The sequence below is a fragment of the Neodiprion virginianus genome, chromosome 6 (genome assembly GCF_021901495.1).
Source record: "Neodiprion virginianus isolate iyNeoVirg1 chromosome 6, iyNeoVirg1.1, whole genome shotgun sequence".
Taxonomy (NCBI): Eukaryota; Metazoa; Arthropoda; class Insecta; order Hymenoptera; family Diprionidae; genus Neodiprion; species Neodiprion virginianus.
This window is the reverse complement of record NC_060882.1, coordinates 966,232-989,748: the sequence shown is the minus strand read 5'-3', so window position 1 is coordinate 989,748 and position 23,517 is coordinate 966,232. Positions and strand designations below refer to the sequence as shown.

At 41.7% G+C, this 23,517-nt stretch overlaps 1 protein-coding gene across 10 annotated transcripts in view; it reads right to left on the bottom strand.

Moving 5' to 3' along the window:
- Window positions 1–7,760: 7,760 nt before the first annotated feature.
- LOC124308195 (potassium voltage-gated channel subfamily KQT member 1) overlaps window positions 7,761–23,517 on the bottom strand; it is a 101,590-nt gene continuing 85,833 nt past the window's right edge. For 5 of the 10 annotated variants that reach the window (XM_046770671.1, XM_046770669.1, XM_046770670.1 and 2 more), the window contains 4 exons: window positions 23,202–23,312; window positions 21,244–21,418; window positions 18,974–19,096; window positions 7,761–16,960 (listed from right to left, as the gene is read on the bottom strand). In XM_046770671.1, coding sequence (XP_046626627.1) covers window positions 16,859–16,960; window positions 18,974–19,096; window positions 21,244–21,418; window positions 23,202–23,312 — 511 coding nt within the window. In that variant the 3' untranslated portion in view covers window positions 7,761–16,858. The remainder of the gene's footprint in view (window positions 16,961–18,973; window positions 19,097–21,243; window positions 21,419–23,201; window positions 23,313–23,517) is intronic. The other 5 variants (XM_046770661.1, XM_046770665.1, XM_046770664.1 and 2 more) reach the window with 3 other exon arrangements.

The following is a 23,517-nucleotide window of genomic DNA, read 5'->3' as shown; positions in this document are numbered from 1 at the left end:
CAAATCTTTTAGTCACAATGGTTACCCTGAATTTCTCTAGCACCGGTGCGTTCTTCTTCTCCGTAATTTTCCTCGTTACTACGAGTGAATCGAGATATTGAAATGATCCTCTGGTCCCGAGAGGCTGGATGTCGGAGGCTGCGGGAGAGCGGAGAGCGAGCAAACAGGATCGTGCCGGGAGAGACGGTATCGGGAGTTGGAGGAGACGGGGTCGTGGACCACGGCGGACAGGTTCGTCGTTGAAAAACTTCAATTTGTCTCGCGCTCAGCCTATCGCAGAACCAGGATCTTAGCGCGGGCTCCACAATCTATGCGGCGGGAGGTTCGTAGAGTCCTATTTACGGCGAGTCTTCGACGCGTTTTGAATAACCGAGCCGAGAACCGGCCGCGAAGATCGCGTTTGACGTTGAAAATCAACCCAAGACGAGGCGGAGGCTGACCATTCTGCGAATCTAGTCGTCGCGTATATTTCCCTCGCGATTTATACCGAGGCGGAATTCCTTGCTGGTATAACAACGGTTTCACCACCTTCATTTGCATAACTAATTGTCGAGCAGCAGCAGCAGCAGCAGCAGCAGCAACGCTCCGAGAACGTACATGGTGCAATTAACAGCTATCCAATACGATTTCCATTTCGCGTCAAGGCGAGTTTCAATTCGTTATTAATTAATAGTCGTGGTGACGTTGATCGATACGCGGCATCCTGCAATTATTGCATCGACTTGTATAATGAGAAGGGGGCGTGACGAGACGCGCCATTTTTATTTATCGCTAAAATTTCCCACCTATCGCGAGTGGGGGTAGAAAAGATGAGAAAGAAAATAAATAGAAAAGAAAAGATACAGAGAAAAACAGAGTGGAAAGATAAATTTCCACTAATTCGACCGTTTCATCGATTTATGCTACTCGCATCCCGCGGGCTGCACCGGTAAGAAGTTGCGAGATGTGGGGCCGCCGCGCGGAGTGAGTGAGATTAAACTAACCCAACTTAACATAACGTGATCCGACGTCGACTGACATTCATTACAATGAATGGCCGCCGACAAACGATATTCTCTTCGAAGAAGTCACTCGATCTCTCGGTATCGGATTATTGGCGTATCAGTCCGCGCCGATTCCCCTTCTTTCCTCTTTGCCTACTGATTTTATTTTTCCCCCCGCTTCAGTGTCACCAGATGCCTGCCTGCCCCCCTTGAGAGAAGAGAGAGACAGAGACAGACAGAAAAAGACGAAGGGATCGTTACTATCTCGACAAGCGATTATCCGATAGTAACGAGATTCCTTCTAGTTCGTTGCCACTGGAAAAGCGCAAATCCCTCCCCCTCGTTCCCCGAGGAATCGCGGGCGGCAAGAACGTCGACTTAGTGAATGAACTCGAGCGGCGCTGAGCGAGGAAAAGATCTCTTCTTTTTCCATCACCCCTATTTATTTACTTATTGTTTTTTTATTTTTTTTTTTTCTATTTTCCTACTCGAGCAAACTGGAATTGACACAATGTGGCTGGAATACCGGATCGTTTCTAAGCAGCGCGGCGCGCGGCTGTAATTCCGCGTCGCGGAAGACGTCGAGAAAACGATAAATAAGAGAGCCGGAGGTGAACGGAGTAGTAGAGCCGAGACTGATTGTGTTGTGGTGAAAATAATGAAGACGCGGAAGGTATAAAAGAAGTGTAAAGTAAGTGCACAGCTACCCGCCGAGCCGATGACGCTGCGGACGCAGGACTGAAATTAATCAAAAGACCGGTTGCAGCCGGTATAATTCACTGTATGAACACACATAATCCTGGCCGCGGGATCGGGATTCGGATCGCGATGTAATCGATCTCCGCTCGTATAATCGGCATAGAAAATCGCGGCGTGATAGGTAATCGAAAATCGGATGTTGCGTTCCGTTCAGCTGCAGGCCGGGCCGAAAAGATGTAGAAGAGAAGAAGAAGAAGAAGAAGAAGAAGAAGAAGCGAAGGGGAGGAGATGAGACTGCGGAGCAAGAAGAGATCGGGGGTGAGGACGAGGAGGAGAGACGCCACCGGAAGGCATCATTCTCGGGCGGCGTTTTAATCGAAGAAACCGGAATCCGTCGGCGGCGCGCGCCTCGACTAACAATAAGCCGGTCCGTCGACCGGATCGGGATGAAATCACGAGCCGACCACCGGGCAACGTTCATCAATGGATCCTCTCGCGTCGCGCCTCGAGATTCGCGGCTGGCCCGGAGTCTCCTTCGCCGTTGATTAATTAAATGCAATTAAGCCGGCGCGTCTTTCGGCGCTGCATTCCGCTTCTTGCGCTCATCCCGCGTCTCCTTGCGGACGAACTCCCGGCATCCTTTCGCCGGCTCCTATCCGCAGGATCCGGACGCCGAGGTACGCGCGTGCCGCCCCCGTCCTTCCATCCTCCTTCGCGTATCGAACCTCGAATGTTCGCGGTGGAAGAGGGAAAGAAGGGAGGGAACGGAGGGAAGGAAGGAAGGAAGGATCTTCTCGTGCTTCCAGCATCCTCTCCGACTCTTCTTCTTACCCGCCGGACCACCGACGCTATCGACATTTTCGCATTCACCCTTTGATTTATCGTCGGAGGTACACGTGCTCCGATACCCCGGGATGCGTGCCCTCGTCAAGAATCTCAGCTTGATTCGAATCACCGCAGAAAGAAGCGGCAGCACGAGCTCCGACTTCTTTACATCGTACGCTCGATCGACTATACACGTCGCAAAGATTGCGCCGAGTGCGTCGTACGCAAACTGATTCGTAACGTCCGCGAACGAGAAAATTTATCACCAGTGGAATTTGAGGAATTTCTTTCCGACGAGGCAGATATCCGTATTTTATTATTAATTCTATGTTCGGGATTGTCTGTGATTTGAAACGCCAGGTTCTAGAAGTCGCGAGTCCACGGTTGGACCTCGGATAACTGCCATTCGTTTGACACTCACTTCGCGCGTGTTCGTAACACTTGAAACTCAAGTACACGGAACTTTTCATAAATCGCAGAAACCTTAGGCTTAAGAGCAGCTTGATTTGACGATTATTGACGAGTAAATTCAGGCCGCTCTTGTCGATCGAAATCGGGTAATCGATAGTTGAGTAGATTGAAAAGTGAGTTACGAAACTATCCGGTAGATATAGAAGGACCATTAAACTGCAGCCTACTTAAACCAGCGATATATATATATATATATATATATATAGACGTAGATAAAATATCATCATAGTTGGGAAAGTTGCGCTGAGACTTGCACAGCGGCATTTAGACCGAATGATTTTAATTACGGGACATAACTCATCGCTAAGGTCTATCAGGTTACGCAAATGAATCGTTCGGTTTTAATTAACCACTTTCCAATAATGTTCCCAAACAACCTCCGGCGACTTGGGGAGGGTCGCCTGCAGCCGCGCAGGTGCGAGCACCTATGCATCAATCTTAAGAAAAAAATCGAACCCCGGTAGAGATTTATCATTTTTGAACAGTAATTTCTTGAACCGAATACATAATTCTTCTACTCGAAGCTGGCATACAATAGAATCCTTTGCTACCGCATCGATACGGCAAAGTTTCCGAAGAATTATCCTGCAACCCGCACACACACACACACACACACACACACGCGCGCGCGCAGGGGCAAAAAATGTGTGTAAATGGGTTTTAACTATCGCTGACCAACATCAGACACGTTACGGGCGTTTCGTAACGGATTTTGCGTAATTGCGTTTATAACGCGATTGCCGTGTAATAATTATCTCGCCGGTCGGTGCAGCTGCAGTCGTACACATTGATAGACGTCAAGAAATCGGCTCGCGTACGAAGATCCGCGATTACGGATACCTAGCCGAGCTCGTTGCTCGTTAAGAGAGCGCAACGTGAAACTGGACCGTAGTCCGTAGGTTGTAAAATATTCGAGGAAGTAAAGTACAAAGGAGCGTGGGCGAAGGGCCGAGCAGTGCGTTAGTAGGAACGAGCCGGAGGGCCCGAAGCCGGCTAATGATTGGACACGTGATGATTTCGTGACAAATTGACCCCGCAGCAAGAACTTTCCTCGAGACGAGTCGACGCGAGGCTCTTTCACCGGGTTCTAGCTGCTCTTACGCTCAATTGTCAGCACCAGCTTGACCATTGGCTCGGCTCTTCCGAGCTCCACGGGAGACTCGAGTTTTGACGTGACCCAAGACCCTGATTTGCGTTTCAATGCCCCCCGAGGAAATATCACAGCGTTCGTTTTTGACGCGTCGCGCGGACTGCGGCAATTGAAAGTAAAGAAATAAAAACAAAATAAAAATGCCATACCCAGCCGGAGATGCCTCGTTCCTCGTAATTGTCCGTTATATGCATCAAATATTTATATATATATACAAGACTGGCTGACTGGCTGGTCCGTCTATCTTCTTATCTATCTATCTATCTATCTATCCATCTATCTATCTACATATCTGTCTTTCTCTTTCTCACTCTCAAGTGTAGCCTCCTTCTCCCGCAACACTTTTGTTGCGTGACATTCTTCGACTGCCGGAATTTTTTACTACGGTAGCCCCACAAAGATCAGTCCGGTACATCCTTCTGCCTCGAGGTATCAGCATGTTGGAAGCTTGTTTTTCTTTCAACTTTTTTACGCGACCGTCTAATCACTCCCCGTGCAATCAAATTGACACGAAGTGAGAAGCTTTTCGTTTCGTGGGATCGTCGATCACCACCGACACTTTAAATAAATTTCAAATCGCTGATATCAATGTTTTGATATCCATTGTAGAGATAAGCGAATGATACTCGAAGCGTCGCGATATTCTATTTTTAAAAAAGTAGTCCCGCAGCTCGATCCTCCTTTATTTTCCAAACCCCGAAATTCACGTTAGCTTGTTTGTTAAATCTCGCGAAGTCGCGGTAGAATCACGAGAAGAATCGTAATTTTCGTCAATAATTCCCTAGCGGGTTCGAGTCTGCGGTTTTTGTTCCGCAGAGGTGGATTCGCGGTTGCGATCGGTCCCGGGATCGGGCCAGGAGTGTTTTCTCTTGCGAAACGAAAGATCGTACAGTTGCACGTAACAATCGCGCGAGATACGAAGTCGCGAGTATCTCTTGGTTACGCGTAGAGTCGACGAGATATCGGTTGTACCTAGTGGGCGTTTCACTTCCATCGAGATATAATCTAATTGTAAGGTCCGACCCGGCCCGACGCGTTCTTCTGGCCTCGAACGAGCGGCGGACAAGCAAGCGTTGCTGCAAAGGCGAGGCGAGCTTGCGAGCTGTAAGCTGAACGAAGAAAGGAGCTGAGCGGAGTCGAGTGGAGGAGAGGAAGAAAGAGACGGGACACCGTTACAGCCGCGGCTGAAACCCCGCGAGGTGCACAAACCCGGAGGACGGTGGTAAACGCAGCCGAGGGACTCTCGCCGTGTCCGGACAGGTTATAAGGCGAAGGAGCAGGTGTACGACGACCCAGGGACGCACTCGAAATCAGGCTCCGAGTCGCAGGTGCGCCTTGAAAACGAGGAGGAGGAAGATCGGAGAGAAAAATTCAAAGACGGACACCCCCGACGACCGAGAGACTCGAACGAGAGAGAGAGATGAAAAGCCCGAATTTACGAGTATAATCGATCGACGTTGACCCGCGAACACCTCGTCGTCTTTCGGTCGGTGGAAAGTCACACGACGCGTAACGGCGAGGCATAAATCACTCCCGGGGTATGATTCGGACAAGCGAACACATGTAGCCTGACACACGACGACGATAATTTTCAGGCCACGCGTGGGGCTCGCGAAACACGAGTTTCATTGCAGCTGATTCAATTTTTACCCCAGCGTTCGCGAGCGAGTCGGTATTTATTTATTTATTTATTTATTTATTTATTTATTTATTTTTCTCTCCAATATAGTATAATAACATGCAGCAGGGCGTGAGCACGAGCACCGGAGCGTATCTTTCAAACGTTGTGAGATAATTATCGCTGCGGGGCGTTTATTTTCTCCGCATACCCGATCCGTACCATGGGACCATAGCCGTGCACGGTTAGTGGAAGATTCTTCCCTATCAGACTTATCGGAGTTAATTTTTCATCTCCTATCGACTCTATCTCCCGGTCCTCAATCTCATCTCCGATGCGACCCTGTAAGCTGCCCAACAAGTGTACGTATACACGCTGGAACACAGCGGCACAGCAGAGGCAGCTGGCTATCTATGAATTAATTGGATTAGAAGGTCCTTTTGATGTACTGACAAATTATCGAGGCCTGTACGCGTAGATTAACCTGACACAATATCCGTCACTGGGTGTCGGTTGATCGGGAGAAAAGGAGAAAAGAACGTTTGAAGAAATTGAAGCTAAGAGAAAAAACCACGCCGCCTTTTCCCTGTAACACCGGCGGTCAACGCGACGTGACGGTGTTAAAAGATAATTACAGATCGTGATGTGAAATTGTCAATTAGTGAAGAGCGTTGAATGGCATTAAACGAATTGCGTACAACGGCAGACGCAGGAATCATCGGTAATTTTATACGTGATATTAACGACGTGACCGTATATAACACTGTCCTTCTCCAACGCGTTTAATGTCATCGAATGCAAATTCGCATATCGTGTGCATGTGAAAATAATATAACATAACGTGTCACACCCACACACAGCTGTAGGGAGGCAATAAAATCTAGATAAACCGAAAGGTCCAAGCCGTACATGCACTTTACACCTACTTCTCCGGTAAATATTCCTAGGCGCCGCATGAGCAAAGCGATAAAGACTTATTCTCGGATTTGTTAATAACAGTTGCGTATGATATTAATTTTAATTCAATGCATCGACTAATTGAATTCACCTACACGCAGTTGCGACAAGCGAGAATCGCTAATATATAATACAGGTATGTTTGTACGATGTTTAGTGTTTACGCTATCGCGGTTAATCAACGTTTCTCTACACCTCAATGTACCGATTATGCTATAAAACGAGAAGATGCCATCGTCGACGAGAAAGGAAATTACGTGATGCAGGGGCAGGCGACCGTCTTGTCTTCGATGATGATGATAATAATCGACGATAGCAGACCTTATCGTATGCTTAGAACTTAATAGCAGTCATGGTACATTGAACCTTACCATCGTATTATATACGTGCCGTAATGATAATTATATATATATATATATATATATATTATACAAATATAATGTAAATATATGTATATAATTATTTTTACTGTTCGTATAAGTACTATGTATTATCATTATCAATAATATTACAGTTAGCACTAGCGCCGTTATTATTATTATTATTATTATTATTGTTATTGTTATTACAGGAAATGATGTCGCAAATGTACAATATTTGACAGGCTTCTGTATATTATGTATGTATTATATATATGTATGTATATATATATTATATATATATATAGTATTTATCGCACTATAATTATATTATTTAATAATATAGGTTGTGATAGTAATAATTTATTAGCAAACGATATTTTATTATTTGTGTTGTATTGTTATTATTCATATTATCATTATAATTATTGTTGTTATTATTATTATTGATAACTTTGTATCGTACGGTAGGTATAATATGTATAATAGTCGTAAGGAACAGAGTTCTTCATCTAGCCGCGAACGCTCGCGGTATTTTGATAAACTTGTTATTCCCCCCTTAATTCCGTTCTCTCTTTTTATGCATCCTGGAACACGGCATATTGAATACGTAGGTATAATAACTTGACGATGTAATATCTAATACGACGCGTGTGAATATAATTACAGGCCGAGCATGCGCGGACGTGTGTCTTCTGAATTCATCTAAATTGCGGCGAACGTTTGCGGCTAATTCGACAGGTCGATATCGATAACGTATCGACGAGACACTACTAGTGGCTAGTATAGGCAACTACGGTGATATGGTTGAGTTGTGTTTTCGTCTTTTTTTTTTTTTTATTTTTTTAATTTTTTTCTAGCTTCAAGAAGTGTTTTTAATTGTTTTCCATCGCACAAGTAGTTCAATATTAATCATCAGAATTAGACGATTAACGTTACTTACATACGCTACGTTATATGTATAAACTCTTCAAAACCCTCTTCGACGATCTTATATTTATCTTTTTATATATTATCTTTTATACACGTCGCAGGACGCATTTCGTCGCGCAGAGAAATGGAAAAGGTAATGAGAAAAAGAGATTTACAAAAGAGAAAAAAAAATAAAAACATAAGAAAAAAACCGGTGAAAAGTAGTAAAAATTAATTTTGAACGGAGTCAACATTGTGTCGATCAATTTAAAGATTCGTCAGAAAATATACATACTGACGTATTTATAATACAATGTATCGTATACATAGGATATATATACGAATTGTAGTACATATGTATAATATGTATGTATATAGATATATATATATTATTTTTTTTTTAAATGTATTTATAGATGTAGATCAGCTACGGTTTTTATTATATAGGAATATAATTTGGTCTTTCATATTTGCTGGTATTTAGATTCGAAAAGTTGATTGTTGCTTAAGAAATAAGGTCGGTAGGTTTGGTCAATCGTACAATTATTAAAGATCATCGTGTACTGTGAGGAAATATTTTTTCTTCGTTACTTTTTTCTTATGTTACAGATTATCCCGCGTTAAACTTCACTACAGTCTCCGTCATTCTCGACTCTTGTCAGGCAGTCGTTAATGAGACTTGTAAATATTTATGTACTCAACGAATGTATGTATGTATTGCTATCGAGATCAACCGTTGAATATCATCTTTCGTGGGCGTTATTTCGTATGGTCTAAGTCTGTGACGTAATTCACATGTGATTTCTTCCCTCGCTTTAACATATTTCACACTCCCATATATCTGGCACGTTACATAGTTCGATCACGACAGTCTAGCCTTGTATCGTTTTTTCGTTTTCTCTCTCTCTCTCCCCTCTCTGTCAATGTATGCTCGACGTATAATGAACGATATTCTTATCCAGATAGAGCATCGAGTGAAATTGATATTAAAAAAAAAAATAAATAAATAAACAGAAGTCGATCAATTATTCACCGCGTAGAGATAGTATATTATAGATATAGTCGAGATGGGAAAAAATTTTCGCTATACCGATTATCATGTCTGTATAACACTGCGTGTGTACATGCGCGTATATTTACACGCACTGTTTTCGTTATTGGATAATATTGTTAAGTACGTTTGATAAATTGTCGAAATTTAGAAAATACACGATTGGTCCAGATTGCTTGCTTGCTTCCTATATAATCGAAATATTATTTTATGTATAATTTTTATTTAGATCTATAGTTAATTTATTAGTTAATCATTTTTTTCCCCCCATTAATAAGTATAAGCACGTAACGTGCCCGGCTTTCCCGCTTTCGAAAATTTCTTTCAAACTTAGAATTCCTTCCTTCGAATGTATGATATATACCTATATACTATGTATATTATTTCAGACATTGCTAAATCGATTCATTTGAATTCCCTACGCGAATGCGGTGTAAGAATCAAATAAAATCAATAATTTTTTCGCTACTTCACGCAAAGAGTATTCTTTCCAATTTGAAAGAAGTTTAAAAAAGACGCGAAGGGGCCGCGTTCTGCCATTTTCCAATTCTTCAGGTGCGGTATAAGGGTTCTTGAGCCCAGAAAGTATAGTAATTGTTTTTACATTTTCATAAATTCTTTACCTTTTTTTTCGCAATTTTTCCGCTCTTTCGTTTTTTATTCAATTTTATTTTCTTCTACTTTTTTCTCTGACTTTCAAACCACATTTATGCATCTTCTTGCAAACGCTCATTTTAAGTCAACGTTGTACATGCGACGCCACTTATTCGCTACAGCGATTTTATATTGTATGTATATATATATATATATATATGCAGGAATTGCAGATAAGGGTATTATTATATATGTATGTATATCGTATACACACAATATTATACATGCATACATAGTAATTGTACTTAATTATTACGAATAAATTATTAATCGTATCGTTTAAATAACAGTATATATATATATATATACACATATATTATATATATATATATATATATATATATATATATATATATATATATATATATATATATATAATACATGTATAGTAATAATGGTAATGTATTAATTTTTACGTTCGCTATTGCGCATAGAAAAAGTTTCACTTTAAATTAGGCACGACAGAAATTTGAGATTTAAGCTTCTCGTCCCTCTACTAAATATTATACATATAGTTACCGAATCGTGAAACATTTTATATTTAAGACGAGTTATAATACGCACAATGTTTGTTACAAACTTGTCGAACGGAATGGTAACAATGAGAAAGGCAAGAGCAATAGAAAAAGAATAATTCGCTCAATGTTAGCTACGTTCGTGCACGGTATCGAAAACTTCAATAGATACGTGAATTTTTTGTTTCTTACTTTTATCGTCACGTTCCTACCTCAACCTCGAACTACTCGAACTACTTATCAAGCTACCTACCAAATTCGAAATTTACAATAGTCAATATTTTACATAGTACATCCATTGAGAAATCGCCAGACGTTTCCAATTAATTTGAAATTAAATTGAGGGCAAGTTGATTAATGTACCCGCAATAATTTCATCGGGATATATTTTTCGGAAACCTCTGGAATTCTGCAGATCGTGTTTCTTTTTTTTTTTATTTTTTTTTTCACTAATTATGAGAGAGGCAATCACGTGATTCGGATGAAAACTTCACTTCCTTACCGCAATATATTATAGTTGATCGTCATGAGCTAATTAAACAATTAACCAACGAATTCGTACAATCATATATACTGCATAAATATTTTATAAGTATAGGTCACGTGTTATCACATTCTAGGCTCTGGATAGCAGAGCTTTTGTTCAGTAATTTACTATATTTATTTATACAGATTTAAGTTTAATGCATTACCTAATTTCATTTTATTCCCATGCAATTATTTCCATTGTACAATATTTAATTGTCAGCTTATTCTCGTTTTATCCTTTTCCTTATATTACGCTCATTATTGTTATTATTCTTTTTATTATTAATTTTACTATAACTGGTATTATTATTATTGTTGTTGCTGTTGTTGTTGTTGTTTATGTTGTCGTTTTATTATTATTACTGTTATAACTGCGACAAAGTTGTACCTTAATCGAGATGACGCGTAAATATAATAATCCGTAATGTTTCAAGATTTATCGCTATTACTATGAATATATTCACGCTTATAGAACGGAGTGGGTAAAAAAAAAAATTTCGTATCATTCTTCGTCCCCCTGAATGAATCCGGCGAACCAACCTCGTTTACTTTCAAATATACCTGATCACTGTTAGATTTTGGAAACTTCGATTTCACACCGAAAGAACCGTCGAAGCGAGTGATGAGAGAGATGAAGAAAAATGAAACGGATTTTTTATTTCAGCCACCCTGTAATAGACGCGCATTTCACTCTAATGTGTATATATATATATTAAGATATATATATATACATATATATTCGGCCGATTCGCGAACGCTACTTGCTCCATGAGTATAGTAAGATATTATCATTTTCGAGAGTATTATCATTATTTATATATTAAAGCATACGACAAATAACTATAATATCGCAGTCATCGTGACTAGATAGAGAGAATATTCCTACCTATATAATATACATTTGTAGAAACAATTCGCTACGTAACCGTAAATTTTGAACAATATAAATCCAGGCGAATATAATTTATACCGTTTTGTTAATCTTCCGCGGTGTGTTCAACAATTGTGTATAATTATGATAATAATAATAATAATAATAATAATAATAATAATAATAATAATAATAATTTGACAAGCGATTAATATTATATTTTTGCGAGCGGTGTAATTTATCTAACAATACATATTTCAGTCGAATGTCGTTCCACAACTTTGATATCTGTATCAGAGACGATCGTATATTATATATCTGACCTTCGTTTTAACATAAATAAAGTCAACAACATAATTCAACATCGCGCACAACGTGGCAGTATTTTTTTACTTTACGACCTCAACTTTAACTCTAACCGCGGTATAGGATACTTTGTAGGTACCGTATGTGTGTATAAATTATCCAACAAAGCGTTTCTCCGTTAATTAGTGAATAAACAAGGAGATAAAAAATAAATGGAGGAAAAAAATTACACGCGTTACGAACGTTTCCCTTTCCGACCTTGGCTACAAAACTATGGACAATGTACGTCGTGTATGTATGTACGCAGTGAGCACGCGTAGGAGTAAATGTGGACACTGGTTTCCTAATTGGTGATTCCGAGGCTGGCATTGCGGATGACAAGACGCAATTAGGGTGTCAATTTGGTGGAAGAAGCAAACTTTCGAACGTCGGTGGGCTTAAAAGGAATTAACGACAAAAATTGAGAGGCAACACGCTCTGCGAAACAGCGTCTCTCGAATTTCGTTCCAATAATATCTTCGTCAAACTTGAAAATAATCAAGCATTTTTAATTAGAGAAAAGACTCTTAATTAAACATACGGATTTATGTACAGAGTCGATCATATCGACTTACGAAATTCACGGACCCCCCCCCCCCCCCGCCGCCCTTTTTTTATTTCCCTTCTTTCATCATCCAGCTTCGAATTCCACGTATTTTATAAATAATATATATATATAGTAAGATAATTTGAGAACGAGTGAGAGGCACCAAAGTATTTAACGCGCATTTTACAGTAAATATCCTAGGTAAAATATTTTTACAAAGGGAATGTAAAAAGTGACTCACCATTCGTTGAGAAGTTGTGAAATTCGGCACGACACGCGAACTTTTTGCTTTTAAACGACTCGACACGACGCGCGATTGATTTCGAGATTAGACATACCTACATACGAGTGTTCTTAAATTATTCCGCGTAAAATATACTCGTATATTGCTCCGTTATTCTTATCGCGAATATTCCCGTAAAACGCAATTTCAAGGCATAAATATGATCAATCGACATTCTTCACATTTCACGACATTTCACCAATTCGTTTTACCCGTTGCAAATCATCGGTATCATTGTTAATTGATCTGATTGTCCGCAGCACATTTTTCAATTAAACCTCGGAGAAAATCGCCTCGGTATTTGAGAGAAGAAAAAAATGCTTAGTCAAAACCTTTACTCCTCGTTTCGCGTTGATTGTAAGAAAATTTCGACGCGTGATTCTCGTATCACAGTCGGAGTATCGACTGAGAATGAAACTGTCGTCTTCGAACTTTGTTTACAACGGAGGATTAATCCTCAGGTCCGTCGAATGCCTAGACTGGCAAAATGACAACAGATCGATACGAGCTTGAAATTGTTCTCTTGCGAATTTAGCGACCTACTCCAGCCCTTCGTAAATACTTCTTGTAATCATTCGTCGTGATGCTCGACGTGTTTCCAAAGTTTCAAACGCGGCGCACAATCATTGTCGCCAGACGATACATTTCCAACAATTTATGCGATTCTCATAGCACCGAAATTTATCCATCTTTTTCATTGTTCCTGTTCGTCTTCCAACGTCGACGTGCGCGTACAAAGCTTTAGAACGCCCCCCTAAATCACCGTAATTAATATTTATTACATGCGTGTATTCGGCGTAACGCCATGCCAGAGTCGATTTGAGTACTCGCAGCGTTTGATTCGACACGACCGGTTACACACGCCCGTCTATCAATCCGACATTTTTTCTCTCCTCTTTCTCCGTACCCAAATTAATTTACGACGCCTCTCTCTTTCCATTTCACGATCGATCCGCCGTATAGTCGTAATTTGACGATTGTTGGAGCGCGTGATACAATTCGGAAAAATTCGAATGAAAAATTGAAAAATTGAATAAAAATAGGTCGACAAGGTTGGTCGCAAAGCACGTTATTGTGCACTGTCTGTGAGAAATGGTTCGGCACTCAGGCGCATACCGGGTTACGGTCCAATTATGATTTCTCCTCAGAGTGCGATTAGCGCAAGAGCAGTGCAGCTAGTCTCCGTAAAGGCGGTTTTATTTATTATACATCGGCAATAAATAGGCGGTGAGTGCTCTAACTAGTCACCTACAGCATCGCGCGCTGTCTCTTCGAGCCTCGTTACGGTTGAATTTTCAAATTGGTAATGGCACACGTTCGCACTTTCACTCGCGTAATACCTAACACCGCGTACGTCGTCGGCTATTCAACTATCGACTCAATTTTCTTCTTCTTATTAATCTTATTATTATCCTGCGTCGCCGCGCGTCCCGTTAATTACTACGCGGAGACAAACTCGTCGAAACATTTCATCACTTCCACCGCTCTGTGTATCGTATTTTTCACTGCAGCCAATGGAACGAAGAGTAATTTTTGCAAATTGTCGAAGTGCATGAATTTTCACCGAGATATTATCCACGCATTGTATCATTTCCCTCTTTTCCCCTCTTATCTCACGTCGTGCGTGACGTTGAATTATTATTTTCGTCGTTACCGGCACCCCGCCCGCAACTCTGTCGAATCAAACGCCGCGCCGAATCGGAATTTTCCAAAGTACCTACCTCCAGCTTTCGATCCACGAAATAGTAAGGCTCTATAACAATGAAAATTGTTTGAATACAGGTATATTTTTTGGACCCTAACAGTATTTATACAGGCTATAATTTTCTATCGTTAAGCTGTATGACTAAAAATACCCTCAACAGCTTCCTCGCGATTTTACGATACTTATACATATAAATTTTATCGCGACTGCAGATGATTTTTCAGTGTAAAGAAGAATTATTTTAATCACGCTATTTTGGAATTTAAATATTCAAAAGAAAAGAACGAGGTTATGAAATATTATCTATATCATTTATTTATCCGTAATATTTACGTAGTTTCCGTATTTAATAATCGAATTGATTAATCGCTATGCCTTATTCACAAATTTACAAGACGTATCAACGAGATTTTATTTATACTCATTATTTAAACGTTGTATCTTCCTTTCTTTTTTAAATACCCTCGAGTTTCAACCGATTAAAACACATCCACCTTTTTCACGTATCAAATTTTTATTACAAAGAACAATACCGTCCTCGACCGTGGTATTAAAAAGTAACGACCACTTCATTCTCTCATTTCTCCCCAAGTTCACAAGTATCGCGAAAAATAATAAAGAAATCTTCCGACTTATTTCCTGTTCCCATCAGAAACGTTACGGCGAACGAATTTTTGATCCACGACCAGCAGAACCAACGGAGGTTTCGCGAGTGAATTTATTTTTAGCTTATTTTATTTTATACTCGACTAAAGTTTTCTTACTTCCTCTTTCCCGTTCATTTAATAATTATACCGTTACATTTATTATTATCTTTATCAGTGTCATTATTATCGTTACTACTGTTATTATCATTATCATATTTAATATTACGAAAAATATCTCCGAAAGACCGAAGCAACAGCGTGCAACACCATCTAAAGAATCTTCAATTTTTTCTTTTGCACAGCTTAAATTTATCTACCTGTTTGTTCGAAATGTACACTACTTAAATTAATTGTTTTTCATTGTGTACGTTGCTATCTACACGTGTACGAATTTTATGCAGGCCAGTGTATCGTTTCCAAGTATTGTAATATAGACCGTTTGTATATATAATATGTATATATATTATATATATAATATGTATAATAATTATATATACATATACGTATAGTGGTACAGAAACTCACTTACGCACGTACGTCGCAGGAAAAAAAAATAGAATTAAATTCTCGCGCAGTGATGTGATTATTAGATAATGGAAGGGTGCCTCCTCGCCTGTCACTAAGACGAATTTCTTCATATATATATACCTATGTATAATTTTTTTTGTCTTTATTTTTATAATAAAGTAGTCGGTCTATTTATTTTATTATTAATTTACTCTTTAGGTCATTTAATTCGTTTTACGTCTACTGCTGCATTAAATCGAGCTCGTCAAGCTCGGTTTCAACTGTACTCTTCGTTTTTTTTTTTTTTTTTCTTTTCTTGAAACAGTCTGTTCTATAACTTTTACCTCCGCGATGACAAACGATAACCACCTGCTTCTTCTTCATACAGCAAGTCAATCTGTGCATCGGTATATTATATATATATATACAATATACATATTATCATGTATGCTAATATATTACGCGATGAAATCGCTACGGTGTATGTTATACATAACATACACACACATATATATATATATGCGTATGCATATGTATATCATATTGTTCGTGTGCGTAAAACCTTATTTACAACGTGAAAGAAACGTTTCTTTTTTTTTTTTTTTATTTTTATCCGTCATCTTTTCCTTCTTGCTGTAATTGTCGTTTTTGTTCTCGTTTATTCGTTCATATCGAAACGTTCGATTGCGACGGAAAAGTTGCGACAAAAAAAAAAAAAGGAAAAACACGCATCAGCACACAGCCAAAAATAATACAGTCAGACCTGTAACATTAAAACGTTCAAACAGGTATACGGTAATGCGAAGAATATAAAATAAAAAAAAAGAATTAACTCGACTTCCGCCGCCGTCGGTCCAACGAGGCTCGCAAAGAAGCAAAAGATCATTACGAGAGTAATAAATTGTATGATAAATCAGGGAGATTTTTATCTCCCGGCAGGCGGATTCCTCGTCCCCCTGAAATAATCCTCGCCGGATAAAGGCAGCCAGGAAACGGATATTTCTCAGAGGTTGCAGCAGGCGGAGGTGCGCGGTTGCAGAAACAACGAGTCGGTCGGTCAGAAGCCCTGGCTCAGCATATCCGGCGTGACGGTGGTGATGGTGAGCTTCGGCAAGACGAGCGCTTCCGGCGGCGTTGAGGGAGCTTTAAAGCTCAGCGCGGCCGAAGACGAGAGGGACGACGTCGCGGAGAGTACGGGCGCCGCGAATCCCGACGCCGAGGCGGCCCGCCGTTAGACGTCGTCCTCTATGCTCCTCAATGGGATTTGCTGCTTGTGCGCCACTGCGTTCAGCACGTACACCAGCTGGTCCATCTTTTTGTCCATCACCGACAGCTGCGGCGAAAACGAAAAATTCGCGTCAATGCAATCCGCCTCCCGTTCTCCCTCTCCCTTTCCCCCTCATCCTTATCCCTCTCTCCCTCGGCCGTTTCTCTTTTTCTTTTATACCTTCCGATGCATCGTACAGCGCGGGGACCGGCATAAGAGGTCGCGGAATGAGCTGGTTGGGAAACGGAAGGCTCCGGGAGTCGGGGAACACGCTACTCAGCGCCGTTCAATGGTTTGTTGAACTCGCTCAAGGTGTCAAGACCCAAAACCCGGCGATAGCAGGGGTACCTATTTACCTACAGCCTGTTCGCACGACGAGGGAAATACTCGGGCACTCTCCGAAGTTCGATCCGTCGACGGTCTACCGATTAGACGAACGAGAAACTCTCGATTTCTCGCCTGATTTGTTGTTTTTTTTTTTAGTTTGTTTCATTTACCGTATTCTCTACTCCCATCCTGACACCGATGGTAGATTCTTCGAAGTTCCTCGAACCGCAATCGCCGTAACGAACTGATCTAGTTGTTTACCCTCGGAAAATGCCCGGAGGCCGTTCATAATGAAGTTTGAAGACTTGACGAGTGAACAGACCAGAGCTGCACGGTCTACAGAGTTTCGAAACACGCGATTTAAGTTTGGCGGTTCAAGTTTCAGGTGGCGGGCAAACGGTATCGCATTGTCGTGTGTATAGCCGCCCCGTTTCCGTTCAACTTCGAACTTCGAATATCGACCTGCGCAAAGTCTGACGGATATTTGATTCGTCGTTAGCCTCGCAGACAGCGGTGTCTCGGAGGTTTACGAGCGTTCGTTCAATCCGAAGCGTAACGTTGCGAGTTGTGAAAACGAGGAATCGCATTAGACGATTCGGAACTTCTTCGTACACGTTACAACCCACGATATCGGCGCAGAAACGGTTGTAAGTAACGAAACGCCGTAACCCGAGTTGGACAACAACTTTCGGAGTGTGAAGATTTAAAGGGGGAGATACCTTTGGCTGCCTAAAAAAGGCGAAAAGTGTTTTGTCCAACAAAATGTTGGTATAACCTATCAAAAGTCTCAATTCCAGTGCGCGGAACTAGATTCGAATCTCTTTTTGATGAGGCACGATTGGTTCTTCAGCAGCGCGGGAGCTCAATATTTTCTAAAGAAGCTCGAAAATGAACTTTCCAAAGAATCCGAAGGCTCGTCGCATGGCGCTGGAATCGCTGATTAGCCGTAAAGTCATTTAAGTCGTGTAAAGTTTTTACTTGTCAAAACTTCAAACACGTTTTTCTCAAAACTACACTTACAAAACTGGTGTGACGCAAAACTCTTTCCTTGTTCAATGAAAAAATTCTGTAAAGGTAAGATAAAATATCCAGCAACAAAATTCAAGCGACCTCTTTGTCGTTTGCACACCCCGTGCGGGGAATGGAATCTCGGTGTCCTAACCGATATAAATACGGGCGGCGTCGCGGCGGGCCGAGTATTTACGATTATTACGATCGACGGCGGTTAGTTTAAGCGCCGGTTTTAATCTAGGCGCGATATTAAACCTCGGCGCGCTATCAAAACGTCCCCGCGACGCACACGGGCGAATATTTACGCACGTTTCCACCAGTTTCCACGGAGCCTGAGGTTTAATGGTCTCAGGAACCGGGTTCGGCTGCAATATTGCAAACGCGTCGCGTACACGTTGAGCGGTTGATGTTAGCACGCGGACTCGACTCGGCTGCAACTCGCGATGCAGAGTTAATGCGATACATCGGCGGGATATGCGGTTTGGCGAACACGCGGCTTTCGGCCCGGATTAATTATTTCCTCGCCCAGAACGTAGCGGCTGCGGTTTCGAGCCCGCGCTTCGAATTTCGGCAAATCCGCGAACACCGCGCGTCTTGCATAATTATTGCGCGAGGGAAATTCGCCGGGGATCGAGCCGAGAGAAAGGCGAGACTCGTTGTTGGGCGAAACGAGTTACCGGACGGGTTCCCAGGTAGCGCCAAGCGTCGGGTTAACGCCGATCGCCGATTTCTGGTACCAACCTGCTGCTCCACACGGTAGAGACGGGCCCCGATGGTCATCGGCTTCACGTTTCCCGCCCGGTCGATTCCCGCCAAGTAACTCCCCGGCTTACCGAGCGTCTGGTCGAGCCGCCGCTGCAGTTCCTGGGGGATGAAATTCAGCAAATTCAATCTCAGGCGCGCCTCCCTCCTCACGCTTTTCCCAGGAGGAAAACGATCGGCACGAGGCGTTTCACAGATTTTTTTATTTCAGCGAGAGACGATGGGTGAAAATTTGAGCGAATGACTCTGGAGTTCGACGGAGTGACGTGTCAAAGTTAATATACATATATATACCATATTCGTAAGCACGATTAAACACGAAATTAGACTTTGTTGAACGAACGTTTTCAGAAATTATGGGATTCGGGGGACTGTGATTCCGGATCTCAATCACGATCGTTTCGTGGTCGGAATTTGTCGCGAGATCTTAGAACGATTGACAAATTGTAGATACTTTTTATTTCTATCACGAACACGGTGTTTGAACGGTGATTGCAACCGTTGGAGCAGAGAAAAAATGCAGGCGTGATCCCTGCAGGATGCAGTGGGATTCCTAAGGGGTTACGGTTTCAATTAGCCCCGTACGGTTTGGCTTCGAAATCACATTAGCGTTAGCACACCGCGAGAAATCAATAACTGGACGTGGCTGCAGTGAGAGGTCGAGATGCAGCCTGTATGTCATATAATATAGAAACACGGATCGGGGTGTGTAATATTAACGTTGTAATTTTCGCGAGAGAATAGTGAAAAAGCCTGTTGGAATATTCAGCAATCCTTTTCTCGGCGCGATTCCATCCCGCCGTTTGCCGCGAAAGGGAATAGTAAAAATTATTAGTTCCAACGTTGCAAACACGGGAATTTAAAATTGAATTTTCGTTATTCCTTTCGACGAGAAAAGCCGTCGGATGGAAATGTTCCCATTCGTTGGTTGAATAACGGACGGGAAAATTCACCCCTCCCCCTTGATTCTTGAATAATATCCGGGAAAACGCTCTCGTCTAACGAACCGGAATTTTAGCCTGCAGCTTGGATTTTACTGCAGAAGCCGAAGAGAATCACAAGTGTAGGAGAAACTGCGATTATAGCTGCAGCTCTGCGCGGGTCCGTCATAAGGTAAATGTACCAGTTATGAAACCTTTTACTCGCCAAAGTTGTAAATTGAGGGTACAAACCGTAAATTTCTCGATGACGAAAACCAATTGCTGGAAGGTGAGACATTACAAATTTATTTTTTAGGTAATTTTAGAACTAAGGATTAAACAGATAAGCCAAAAAAATTCAATAACTGGGACAGGGTCAATAACTGGTACGCTTACCTTAATACCTAATGTCGTCCGACGGCGAAATTTTGACTGACGGCATTTGTCAGCGGGATATTTCAGTCGGACGTGACGCTGATCAAGCCCCGTTGATATATTATATCTGCATCGTCCGTCGACGAATTGTGACGTGGATTTACCAATTTCCATCACTCTTTATTTTTGTCAGTGTTCGTCGTGACCGCGCATCATTTTCCATTTTCACGAATTTAATCTACGGTATATACAAATAACTCTACGGAAAATAAGAAACAAAAATATAAAATAACAATGAATTCTTGAGCTCTGTTACACAAAACTCACGACCAACGCTCGACTCGAATTTATTCCTCGAAAATATACGCTGCATATACTATTGGAAAATCGTACCGAAGTTCGAAAGAAAATGAAGAAAAATAAAAATAAAAATAAAAAATAATGAAACGGCGACAAAGCTGTATTCGAAAAAAAATGGATCGTCCACAAAGTGGATCCCTTTTCGTTTTCCCGCCATTTAGCGATTAGTCACTTTCCGAGCATTACATCCGCAGCACAGGGATGAAAGGAGGGTGCAGGTTTCTGTTTGCGTACCCGATAGTAATTGCAACACCATCAATTTTCGTTAAGCGCTAGAACCATTTTTCACCGTCCATCTCGCGCATAGACAACCGTTATGGAAATTTCGCCCAGACCTGATCCATGTTGTTTTTCATTTTACAATCAATGGTACAGCGTCCATATCGCCGTTATACGTTACGTGCTCATGGTAATACGCAACACTATATCGGAAATTGCACTCGTTTAATTTTTTTTTTCCAACCCTGGGTTCTAATTTTGTTCATTTTCGTCAGTTTCATCGGTCGCCAATGATTTATCGTCGAATCGACGGATAAACAGTTTATACTTGATACGGAACGAAGGGCGGCAGATTAACGAGGAAGTGATGCTGACCTTTATCCGGACCATCATGTTCAAGTGGCCCTGGCTGTACTGCTCGATGACGTCACGGACGTCGTACGGTTTTCTCGCTTGCTGAAACTTCCTCCGAGCAACGAAATACTTTATCTTCCGTATCGCCCGTATCGCGTTACGATGGGCTTCCGTCAACCTGCAATTAACCCCATTACTGCTCAAGCGTGCTTATTCGATGACATTCGACCGCTTGACTGTTCGGCGAATTTGTTTTTACTTCTTTCCTGAGTTCTTTTTTAGCTGTATTCTAGGCAAAACAAAAACATATCAATACAAGCAGAATTTTTGTTTCATCAAGGATGTCGTGTAAGAGGTGAGTAGAAGCATAATATGCGAACATTGTAGGCTTCGAATACGAGGAGAAGTCCAAAACGAAGAAAAAGAGGAACGTTACGATCAACGGATAACAAGTGATAGTAAAAAGGCTTTCAATCGTGACTCAAACGTGGTTGTGGTAATTCGTGAATTCTAATTCACGGAATTAGGAATCAACCGCACGACGAAAAGTGAAAAAGAAAGTCGATCTTTTCTTACAATTAACGAGAACGTGTACATACGTAAAGTCGCCCTGAGAAATCACATGCACGGCAGACTTTAGTGGATCAGATTATTAAACTGTCAAGGTGGTTTAATTTTTAGACTGTCGTAGAGTTTTCTTTTTTCATTACCTTCCCGTTTTCGTAATTATTATCAGCTTCTTTTTTTGGGGTGATTATATCCACCCTCGCAGCTGTGTAACGGAGGGTGTTTATCACCCGATCCCGCAGTATTCTTTTCCGCAAGTATCGCCGGTGCAAGATTCCCGATTCGCACTACTTCGGACATTAACCGCGACGAGTGGGTGTAAATAGTGCAAGAAAAGTAAAACCCAAGTCGTAAATAAATTTTCGAAACGAAAATAACCGAGGTACGACAGCCGACGGAGTGTATTTGCACGTTTATAGAGAGGGTTGGAAAGTCGTTGAAGTGGACGAGACAGCAGTTGCCAGACTAAATTTCCGGCAGCACCGCGTCGCGTTTTCGCCGAGACGAAAGAGATAAATTCCGATCGACATTGGATCTTAAGTTTAATGAACATGTTCAGCGGTACCTGCAGCAAGGATCGAGAGATCCGCCCTCTCGCCTTCGGCTTGCAGGAAGTTTGAACGGAAATGCACCGGAGGGCTTGTAGCTGATGGAGAGAAGGTGTAAAGTCGAACATAAATTCCGGATCGTTGGAGCCAAGCTCTGAAGGAGCGTCGAGTAAATCTCTTGCACAACCCCCGAGTCTGCTTGATTATTTTTAATAATTTACTCGGAGGTGTCGTTAGGAGTGCAGCGGGAAGTGCAGACTCTTTTTTTCACCGCCCTTAGAAGGTCTTTGCTGCGGAGGATAAGTGCTGAAAATTTGAATACGTTTCGTGTTTTTTTTTTCTTTCTTTTCGCGTTCTTGTTCCTGTCTAAATCCTGCGCGTGAATTTCACGGCGGGGATCCTTACAAAGTGCCACCGAAATCGCTTTGATCATTTGCGCGAGGGTGAATCCCGCGAGATCACTTCACCTGCGTCACACGCGATATGATTTGAATTATCGATTCGTCCGCCGTGCGGCTTTCGGGTTTTTTTATTCCTTGATTTACTCTCGACTTTCGTATCGCGGGGTTCCTCCTTAACAAGCCTCGAAAACAATCGACCGGCACTCGCGTTCGAGGGTGTTGGGGTGAAATAAAAAAAAACAAAAAAAAACAAAAGTCGTTCGTCGAGAGGAAGAACCGAGGCAAGAACGACCAATCAAGGATCGACTGTCGCGTCGTAACGGAATTCGACGCAAAAGATAAGTGAGGAATAAAATTTGAAGAAAAAAAAAAAAAAAGAAATACCAGAAATACGGGAAAAAATAAGGGAAACAGGAAGGGAAGGATGACGGGAGAGGAGGGAAGACTGATTCTTTGTACTTACGTAGTGACGCGTTGGGGCTCCTCGATGTCGATATCTATTTCATCGCTCGCTGCTTCCGTCACGGAGCTTGTCTGCGACGTGAAAAGACTGCCCCTGCCAACCGGAAACACACTACTTACAACGTCACGGTCGATAATCTCTTCTCTTTGCGGCAAAATTCACTTTCTCTCTCCCTCTACGTCTTCGTTTTAAAGCTCACGATCAACCGAAATTCAACAAACAAACCGAACGAGTGATTCACGAAAGTCGCCAGGTTTTGAACAGCGTTTTTATCGCGTGACTGTCGAAGGCAACTGGAAATCGCGTTCGCTTTGCG